The 10,813-nt window shown below is 39.4% G+C and overlaps 1 protein-coding gene across 1 annotated transcript; it reads left to right on the top strand.

Annotated features, from left to right (window-relative positions):
* Nucleotides 1-4,581: 4,581 nt before the first annotated feature.
* Nucleotides 4,582-8,731, top strand: zgc:92606 (gamma-aminobutyric acid receptor-associated protein-like 1). Its single transcript, XM_012919085.5, has 5 exons — nt 4,582-4,768; nt 5,667-5,756; nt 6,410-6,488; nt 7,316-7,434; nt 8,244-8,731. The coding sequence occupies exons 2-5, from the start codon at nt 5,667-5,669 to the stop codon at nt 8,307-8,309; spliced, it is 354 nt and encodes a 117-aa protein (XP_012774539.1). The 5' UTR covers nt 4,582-4,768; the 3' UTR covers nt 8,310-8,731.
* Nucleotides 8,732-10,813: the final 2,082 nt, after the last annotated feature.

Raw genomic sequence — 10,813 nt, 5'->3', positions numbered from 1 at the left:
GTGTGCTGTGCTCCCAGGAATAGACTCCTAGAGTCCCGCATTTCCATAAAAACAGCCTTTTTAAAAATATAGAAATATGTTTGTGTTATTACAAGTGACGCAGTAATAGAGGAAATTAAATCGTCTAGATGATGTTGAGTTCACCTGCAGTTTAATTATAAAACTATGAATTTGCAATGAGAAAGTACAGTGAGCAGAGACATGCAGCTGGTCTCCTCTGAGTCCTCATGTCAGCAGCATGTTGTCCATTGTCCTTGATATTGCAGACAGTTGTCTTTTTGTTACGACATGGTGTAAACTCCACAACACTTATTTGTTGGTAGATTTAAAACTTTGGTAAAGAAATTGTGCTTAGAGAAGATCGCTTATTTATTATTTGTCTCCGATCCCAGTTAAACGATGTGTCATTAATTTGTTGATTGTTTTAAGCCAACTTTTATTTTGGCATTTAAACAAACTGATCTCAGCTTATAATTTAAATCACTGTGACAAATGAAATTCATTAAGCCAACTGACCTATGGAAAAAAAAAAACAATAAATTAAATTTTAAAAAAATCTAATCTATGTCTAAACCCAACGATACAAAGCACACAGGCACACACACAAAACAACAACAACAAAAACACAGATCCTATGTCTCTTGTTTTCTCACACTGTATTTCACTTCCTCATCATCTCCTGTTTTCTCCAAAGTCCATTTTCACCTCTTCCAGTACGCTCACAGCTCAGCTTACAGAGTCCCACACCTTCAGCTTCCACTCAGGGTCTCAGGGTACAGACTACAGCATCCCTGGGTGTCTGCGACGTGAGCAAGTAGTCAGTCGGTGGGAAGATCGCGCATGCTCTCTGTGGACTATCTATGTAAGCTGGCTCTGAGATCCACTGCTTTTTCTTTTCTTTTTTATTTAAATTTTAATTTTCAAAGTTGCCAAAGGGAATACTAATTACAGTATTTAATATAAATGTAGCGATACATGTACATGTACTGTATCTGTACAGATAAAAATAAAGGGCAGGGTGCGACATTAAATTAAAATCCACATATACAAGGAGGGCGGGAAACACAGGTAAGATATATTTTATCTCATACGTCGAATTCATTGGGGAAAATAAATGCACTATAACTTAATAATACTGTAGATGCATGTTTGCTATTAGACATTTAATATTAGCTTGAAACTCAGGGAACCTGATCAGACTTACATTCTCCTTACTGTAAATCATTACAGAAATATCTGAAATATCTCACAAACAACAGGAGGGTTAGTGTTAAAAAAACAAAATCATGCCCAAGATATGCATTCACAGGAGTATCAGGAGCACCAACGAAGCTTGCTCCCCCCTTACTAAACAAATAAATAACCAGCTAGCACTAAGTAGACATTTTTCGAGGCAGTATCTCAAAATTTCGACATATCTCTCTAGTAAATAAAGTTTTATGGCTTTTGGATAGTTAAAAAAGCAAAAAACAAAAAAGCTTCCTTATTAATGAGCGCTTTTTATCCGTGCAGTCACGTGCCAAATGGGTGTGCTACAAGTGTAGATCAGAACACATCCAATGAATTCTGGATTTTTAACCTTCAGGTAGTGTCCTTTAGTGCAGGGCTAAACTTTCCACTGCACATTTTATGGTGACGCACCCACAGAGTAAGGAAATCGGCTACTGATTAGATCTTTGTTATTTCCTGAATTACAAAGCTCAACAAAACTCGACAAATCTAACAATTGTCTGAGCTGATAAAAAATGAAGGAAAGTTGCTTATTGTGAACAGAATAATGACTGTATGTGTCAAGCTGTGATGCTCACTTATTAAAATAGGTCATAAGTGTTATACAGCTCACAGAGTGAACAGCAGGCAAACTCAATTATCAATCAAGGAATCAATGGTGTCACAGGGTTAACATCCACCTGTGATTGTTGGCACAGAGGCACAGTGGTACGCCCCTGTCATCCTGTCTCACATTATTGTCTGAAGGTGATGTTGACATGGATTTGGCACAAACTTTTCATGGAATTTGTTTTTTCCTGCAATGTCTTTAATCTCATAAATTTTATGACATAATTTGTTGCTGTTAGTGGGAAATGATGAATCTGTGTACAGAAATAACTGGAACTCAGGAAGTATGTAAACACAAAAGAGGATCCCCAGTTAAACTGGGCCCTATACTACGAAACAAGTTCAAACTATCTAAGATATCTTTCCATTCTCTGATTCACTTCACCTAAATTGGGATAAACAGCCACACATCAGCATGCTAAGTCATCCCAGGGTTTCCCCGGTCCATTCATGGACAAGGAGTGGTTTTGGCAGCATCTGGTCAATCTAAGAGGGACATGTCACGGGTCATATGACTTCACAGGAAAATGTCTTGGTGGTAGGTAGTAGGTGTCATATTTTAGGATTGTATATTAATGCTTATAGAACAATATAGAAAATTGATGTAAAATTGTTTGCTGCTAAAAGAAGAAAATTAAGAAAAAAAATTGGTAGAGGAATGTATATTTTAAAATTGTGCTGATTCTTATTTCATACACTGTTATCACGATTAACCTTTGCATATTTCATCTTTCCTGTTTTCTGTTATCTGACCTGAACATGTGCATGCTGTTTCGGACCAGAATATTGTCAAGAAAACAACACGCAGCATTGCAGAGGCAACAATTAAAACTAAAACTTCTTGAGAAGGTAAAGAAAGGGGCTCCTTCAGATTTTTCCAAAGGTGTGGCCATATGGGGGCCACTAAAAGGATTCGGGTGGCACGCTAAAAGCGGAATTACAAGTTTTATTATGCTGTTGTCAAATATAGGTTACTTGAAAAATACGACAAAAAAGAGAGAAAGAAAAGCAAATTGGGCCCCCCCCCCCCCAGCGGTCCCCCACTTGGAGGCACCCCTGGGTACAGCAATGCTCTCTTTTCACAAAAAATACCAAGATAAAAGTTAAATAGAAAGTAGTCTGAATATCTTCGACGTCTTGTTGATAAATCTCTTTTTCTTTCATTTTCTTCTCTTCTGAATTACTCGAGTAATGAAATCATCTGCTAAAGTATTGAGTCTCTGGTCTCGTTTAAGGGTGGACTTTGAATGCAGATTAGATGCAAGGGTGGCCCAAATCTCTGCAGAATGCCTCCCACAGAATATCAGAAGCACTGGATCTGCATCACAAGGAAATCTCTCATTACCAGTTGTTTCATCCTGTTAGACAGTTTTGTGTCGTCATCTTTTCAGTCTTATCACAGTTTTCCTTCCGTTATCTCATTTATCTTGTATTTTTGCTTTTTGCAGACAGTGGAGATTTACAGCAACTGGTTACTTGTCTGGTATGAGAGCTGCCTAGAGATGATGATGTTCCAGTTGAATGACACAAAACTCCTTGCTTTTATGGGCTGATTCACCATAAGAGACTTAGACAAGAGCAGTTGTGTCTGTCACCTTATTATAAAAGCTTGCATAAAATGCAGCTTTCTTTTATTTTCCCAGGAGTGATAAGCTTCTTAAAATATATATGTCGCCCAAGGTAAAGTTTTCATGCTGGGTTAATGTTGAATTGTGTTTACTTTATGGTTAAACGTGAGTACAGCCATTCATTCCCTTCACAGCAGTCAATAAACATTTAAAACTTCTTTAGTTTGCATTATCAGTAACAATGTATAACTTATGATAGCAATTTACACAACTAGCTAAAGCCAGACATTGAGTTGCGTGAGTTTTAACAAAACAAAAATGTTAACGTTTCAACTTTAATACACTTAAAAAAGCAGAATGTGCCACACGGAAAACATAAATAGAGAAGGCGAGCAGCAGAAAATGTTAACCTCACCTCCCTAGTTATAATTATGAGAATAATTGCATGGTTTATAAACATGCCTAAACTAAACTTCTGTGGATTCGTATTGGGAAATGCAACTGTCTAGAGCTATTATAAAAAAATCCACAATCCAGCAAACAAAGTTTCCATACCTGATACACTGCATTAAGTAATCGATCTTGCAATCTTAATCTTTATGTGGTGTATTTTTTGTGCATTGTATGTTTTTGAAATTGGGCCCTGCATGCAGGAGAGTGGACTCATATAATGCAAAATCTACAGGACATATCCAAGATGTACATACAGCAGCATAAAACATAACAAAACAATGTACAACACGTATTTGAACATTGTACAACACGCTTGGAGTTCTTTCAATCAATGTTGTTTTTTGTAAACAAAAACTTCACCACCGGCGGTAATTTTGCACGTACACAGTAAGAGTTCACTTGCATTAAACTGCTGGCATGCGTCTGCAGGAGCTGTTTCTAGAACAAAATGAACAGTTCAGATAAAGAAAAAAAAATCACGCTGTGCACGTAGCCAGACTGTGTGCGATCATGGGTGTGGGGCATGGCTCAAGTGCAATCTCACATACAGCCACATATTGGTTATGTCTGCCGTCACTCAAGGAATATGAGGCGGTGACAACTGGTCACGGATCGAGAAATCCACCCAATAGATTCCGTGCTTTCCGCTGTCAATCTACTTGCTCGTCCCCGATTGGCTAAGTTTACAGTGGGCGGGGTTTAAAGTGTTTGTTGTTGTTTTCGTTGAACAGAATAAGTAGAGCGGTCGACATCTTTGACAGCGATAGCCGTCTCGTGCGTGATCGTGCGTTTTTTATTAGCATTTAAAAAGAATTCTGGTTATTTTTTGGGGGGAAATTTGAAAGCCCAGAGCATCACTGGAGTATATCTTTTTTTCTGACCTGTTTTGACTAAAACTTGTTTTAAAGGTATGTGAGCAGTCAGTCTTGATACGTTAGCTGCCGTTACTAGCATTACATAGCATCGTATCGGATTTCTCTCACTGTAATTACGATCGGCCTTTACATGCTAGACTTGGAGGCACTTGGACTTGAATGATTTTAAGGGTTTGGTTGTTTTATGGTTGCTTAACATACGGGAAGCGAGCTTAGTCCGGTGCTGTTGTGAGAAATGACGTGGCCTAACTTCATAATGACCCCAACCTACGTGAACCCACAAACGGGTGTAACCATGATCACAACGGTACATCTGTACAATCTGCACAATCTCTACACTGATAAAAATCAGTCAAGGAAATGTCATACATTATTTTTGTCCATCAGGAGCAACCTGACTGAACCTAAAATGCGTTTTAAGTCTAATTGTCATGGTCGTGCCCTGTTTTAGTAGAGTTAATGAACATGTAAACATTGTTTTGTTTCCTAAAAATAAATCTAATCAAAATAAAATAAAAAATTAGCCCATCATAACTTTGCAGAGCTGACTGTGAGGTCTGCAAAGTTTGACAAAAATAAAAATACATTTCCCGTTCCAAAAACGGCAATGGGTATTGTGCTGTTGACAGATAGATTTAAGGTACAATTTTGTGTTGTTTTTATTTTAATGGAAAACTCTAACCCTGCTTACAAAAATATGCAATGTACACAATGTCCATAATGTCCACAATTCCTAATACGACCTTTGCAAAACTCTTGACCTAAAGATGGATTGATATTAAACAATGATGCACTCTTCCAGCTGTCATCATCACTTGTTAACTGAATGCACTGGGCACTGAAGTCAGTCCACCAGTGTGCTTTCTCCTTTGTCTACTGCATAAATATAGCTATTGTGAGAAACTTCATGTTTCCCTGTGTATGGTTTCAGATGGGCAGTCAGTACCAGCGCTCAGTACCACTAGAAGTGAGGAGAGCAGAGGGAGAGAGAGTTCGGGCCAAGCATCCCGACAAGATACCGGTGAGTACAACAACAGTGACTTTTTCCCAGTAAACTTGATTAATTTTTATAAATTTATACACGGACAACAAAGTGCCTTAACAAGTTTAGCAATTTACTCTTGAAAATTATGCACAGCTAATTTAAGGTGGACTTTCTATGGTCATTTTAAGCATTTTTTTTTTAAATTCTTGGGCTCTATTAGAGTATCTTCGGTTAAAAAAAGATCTTTCTTTGTCTTCTACTGGACCTCAGTTCATCATCTCTCTAAAGCAACTGTTGTAGCCACTCTCCCTTTAAGACAACTTTCATCTGATTGGCTGGCACTTTAAAGTGGCACTTTTGCCTCTCAGGGATTATTTGGACATCTGCTGACCTCAATATTTGGAACTTTGGCCATGTTTAATGTGAGCACCCACCATTGTAACAGTATATATGTGACAGAAAGCAAATAAAAGTGTAATAGATCTACTTCATAGGTTTGTAATAAAAAAAAATGACAACAACATTATTATTCTTTAAGACTCATTTTAATTGGTGGTATGTAGACTGCTGTTTTATATATATATATATATAAATGATAAATGATTTTTTTCTTGTTTATATTCAGGTACTTGTTCTCTGTGCCTTTGTTTGTTAATGATTGCTTTTTGTTTCGGGGTGTGTTTTTGCAGATCATTGTTGAGAGGTCCCCGAGGTCACGAGCTCCTGAACTGGACAAGAAGAAATACTTAGTACCCTCCGATTTAACAGGTGAAACGACATTACAGATATTTTGAAACCAAAGGAAAAATTAAAAAGTGAATGATTGAAGAGTATTTGTAAGCAGGACGTGTTATATTTTAACAGGGCCTGACAAACTATGCAATGTCAAAGCTGTTTTCAAATTACTTTAAGCCAGTGTCAACTTTGCTCTTCTGGTTTTGGTGATCAGCCAACACAGGACTAAACAGCAAATATCTGCTCTATCCACACAAGCCAACCGTATCTCCTATGATGTACTTTCCAAAGCTTTTGGACCAGACAGGATGTCCCTAATAAGTTAAAAGCTTTTGCGGGCATCTTTTTAAACATATTTAGAGATTTTCAAGTGTCAGTGGAGGAGCAGCACAGCAGGAGGCCATTCACTTTGATTAAAACAAAACTAACCACCTCCCATTACCAGTTTTAATGCATTTTTATGTAAATCAAAAGTGAATAAAAAGTACTATTTACATATATATGTAACTGTACATACTCATAATTTCAAACGAAATTCTGCTATTACTGCAACCCTCCCGCAGTACCTTCCCTGTCAACCAGGGGGCACCAGCCACACTTTGGGAATCATAGGTCTGTTTGATAATAACTCGATAAAATTACAGAGAGCTCTCCAGTTCTCCTTTAATGGTCTCTTCAATCTATTGGTAGTTCTCTTAACTTTACAGAAGTTTTGTTTTACGGTAACTGGTTGAGTCACAGACTGATCTGTGACTTGTCATGATCAGTTTTTTCCTCCTTTCTCATCTTACATGAAGTGAAACTCCTGTGTCTGCTATACACTGACCATCCACTCCTTTATCTCCTTCCCCTTTTTTTAGTCGGCCAGTTGTGCTTCCTAATCCGTCAGCGTGTGTCTTTGAGACCAGAGGAGGCGCTCTTCTTCTTTGTCAACAACTCTCTTCCCCCATCCAGCTCCCCTCTTTCTGCAGTATATGAGGTAAACATTTCAGTGCACGCACGCACAGACTCACAACAACAGTTATCCACATTTAGAGATTGCTTTCCTTTTCCAAAACAAAAAATGCAAAAAACACTACACTGTGGAATAGTCTTGAGTAGCCCCTCATTTCTTTATATTTTTCTAGGAAAATGGAAAATAGGTGCAGAAATGTATTGAAACAGGCACAAACCGGGAATGTTTTTAATAGATCCAACTAAAGAAATTAAAATTGGTTCTCTGCTAATTTGTCTGGTATGTATAGACACAACACTGGTTCATCCCTTGAGTTCGGTGCCTTTTTAATGCTTGAATAATTTGAAGGTCCATGTTAAGTGGCTTAAAAAGTAGGAAAAAGCTTTAAAAAGTTGCTGCTCTGGGCATAACATACTGAATTTGTCTTCACATTCTGAAACTCTTTTGGCAGATCTGCTTAGGCAGCAGTGTTACTTCGCTTTTTCTAATCCTATTAATACGCGCCTAACAGAAAGTAAACAGAAGTAAGGATGAGCTAAGTGATATTTTATCATCCGAAAAGTGATGCCAAAATCAGAATATATAGAAAAGAGAAGTGAACATCTTGATACAGTTGAGGGTTTGATTAGCTCTAAAGGTAACGTGTAAATGAAGACACATTTTTTTCCCATTCTTTTTACACTTCGTCAGAGAAGGAAGTTAGATAAATTGCTGACTTGTTTTATTTCACATCCAAAATAAACTTCTGTTTTTCATTGTTGTTGTGTGTCTCCAAGTTCACAAACTTTTCATGCTCATTTGTGGATTATTCCCTGCTATTTTAATGTGTTCAGGAGCACCATGAAGAGGACCTGTTTCTCTACATGACCTACAGTAATGAGAGCGTGTACGGTGCATGAGGACGAACGAAAGACTCAAGCAAGCAAGAGAGCAAATGAGAAGAGTGATATGGGCTGAAGAAAGAATTGGGGCTGTTTCGAAATGCTTCACATCCACCTTTTATTCTCTATAATAGTAGCTTTGATAAGTAACTACCGTGCATGGTGGAAGAAAAGCTTTGTATAAAACAATGTGGTGCTGGCATGGTTTTAACTTTCAACAGTATTTTAAGGGGCGAAGGATGGGTAAGTCATGTTGATTTCCTTACTCAGTAAACAAAAACACAGGAAGGTTTGAAAGCACGAATTCTTTGTAAGAAGTGGAACTTATTGCAATTATGTTGAGAGAGCTCTTTTTTTCCTCACTTACCTGTATTTAATGCAAATAGTACTTTTGTTTTTGTAAATTATCATAAACTTTTGTGGAAAAAAAAAAGAAGCCATCCATTGTGTGCGTTCTTTTCTTATTTGTTTGCCACTGAACGGCTAACGTGAAGTACCCCTGAGCAAGGTACCGTCCCTACACATTGCTCCCCAGGCGCCTGATTGGTGGCTGCCCACTGCTTCACTAAGTGAATGGGTTAAATGCAGAGAGAGTAATCCCCACGGGGATCAATAAAGTGAATATTATTAGTATTTATAATAATAATAATATGTGTGTGTGTGTGTGTGTGTGTATATATATATATATAACAGCAGTCTACATACCACCAGACGCTAATGTTAGATCAGCGCTTGTCTACCTGCATCCTGCATGAGTCAATCTCCGAACAGCAACGGGCGTGTCCAGAGGAGTACACATTGTTGCGGGGACATCAACAAAGCATGCTTAAGAACTGTGCTGCCTAAATTTGTTCAACATGTGAAATGCCCTACGAGAGGGAACAAAACTTTGGACCATGTTTACTCAATTATTAACCAAGCCTACAGATCTGTTCCCCTCCCCCACCCGAGCATGTCTGACCACCTCTCTCTGCTCATTGTCCTGGCATACACACCACTCAGGAAAAGGACAAAGGGCACCAACCAAACTATCAACACCTTTTTTAGGAAGCTCTGGCTCAGCTGCAGGACTGTTTTGCCTTCACAGAGTGGAGTGTCTTCGAACATGTCGACCTAGAGACTCGCACTGCTGCAGTGCTAGGTTACATCAAGCACTGCATGGACACTGTCACCATGTAAAAGCGGGTACGGGTAGACCACAGCCATAAACCCTGGATGACAAGTAAGGTTCAGGCATTATTAAAGGCACGCAACTCTGCATACCAATCTGGGGACCAGGATATGTAGAGCAGAGAAAGAGCAGACCTTTAAAAAAGCATCAGAGCAGCAAAACTTGACTATTTAAATAAACTATCGGATCGCTTCTCAGATAACAACTCTAAGAAGGTATGGGAGTGCCTGAAACACACCACAAACTACAAAGGCAATAGGGCAAATACAGATAAAATAGACATCTCATTAGCAGAGGAACTTAACCACTTCTTAGCCTGCTTTGAGAGAACTGTAAACACCCTTACCATTCACACCACCCTGCCCATAGCTGCCTTTGAGCACAGCCCACACACATTTACTCCCCAAGAACACCAGGTTTACAATGTGTTCAAAGCAGTTGATCAGAGAAAAGCCGCTGGCACTGACGGAATACCTGGGAGTGTCTTCAAAGTCTGAGCTGACCAGCTGGCTCCTGTGTTCACCAGACTATTCAGCCTCTCCCTGTTACATGCCACTGTCCCTCACTGCCTGAAATCAGCGACAATAGTACCAGTCCCCAAGTCCACCATCATCAGTGGCCTCAATGACTACAGACCCATCACACTGACACCAGTGGTTGCAAAGTGTTTTGAGAAGCTGGTCCTAAAGCACATAAAGGACTGCCGCCCACTCAGCTTTGGCCCTCGCAGGTCCACAGAGGATGCTGTTTCCACTGCCCTAAACTCTGCTTAGAATCTTGGGACTTCAGTAAGGAAGTCTCTTCATTGATTTCAGCTCGGTTTTCAATACCATCATCCCAGACATCCTTATAGCCAAGCTGGTAAACTTAGACTCCTCCCCCCGCTACATGTGCATGGATCAAAAACTTTATCACAATCTGTCATCAGATCGTCCTCCCTGTCACTCAGCACTGGCTCACCATAGGGATGTGTGCTGAGTCCTCTCCCATACACCATCTACACCAGTGACTGCACCCCCCGCAACCCCGCAACATCATCATCAAATTTGCAGATGACACCACCCTGATGAGAATCATCACCAACGTTGACAACACAGACAGAGGTCCAGGGTCTGACAGAATGGTGTGACCACAATAACCTTACCCTAAACACAGGGAAACCACCTGTCCCCTCTCCATAAAAGGTGACTACATGGAGAGGTTGTCCTCCTTCAAGTTCCTCGGTACCCACATTTCTGAGGACCTGTCCTGGACTACAAATACATCAGCCTGAATGAAGAAAGCTCAGCAGCTCCTCCATTTATTGAGGGTTCTGAGATGCAACAGGCTGCAGACTGACCTCCTAGTGTCC

This window comes from Maylandia zebra, linkage group LG11, assembly GCF_041146795.1.
Source record: "Maylandia zebra isolate NMK-2024a linkage group LG11, Mzebra_GT3a, whole genome shotgun sequence".
Classification (NCBI taxonomy): domain Eukaryota; kingdom Metazoa; phylum Chordata; class Actinopteri; order Cichliformes; family Cichlidae; genus Maylandia; species Maylandia zebra.
This window is presented reverse-complemented; position numbering and strand designations above follow the sequence as displayed.

What these genes read in the sequence shown, in the direction of transcription:
- zgc:92606 (XM_012919085.5), top strand. Translation starts at nt 5,667, where the DNA reads ATGGGCAGTCAGTACCAGCGCTCAGTACCACTAGAAGTGAGGAGAGCA. An exon ending in AGCATCCCGACAAGATACCG is followed by an intron (nt 5,757 to 6,409) that starts GTGAGTACAACA and finishes GTGTTTTTGCAG; the next exon opens with ATCATTGTTGAGAGGTCCCC. An exon ending in AGTACCCTCCGATTTAACAG is followed by an intron (nt 6,489 to 7,315) that starts GTGAAACGACAT and finishes CCCTTTTTTTAG; the next exon opens with TCGGCCAGTTGTGCTTCCTA.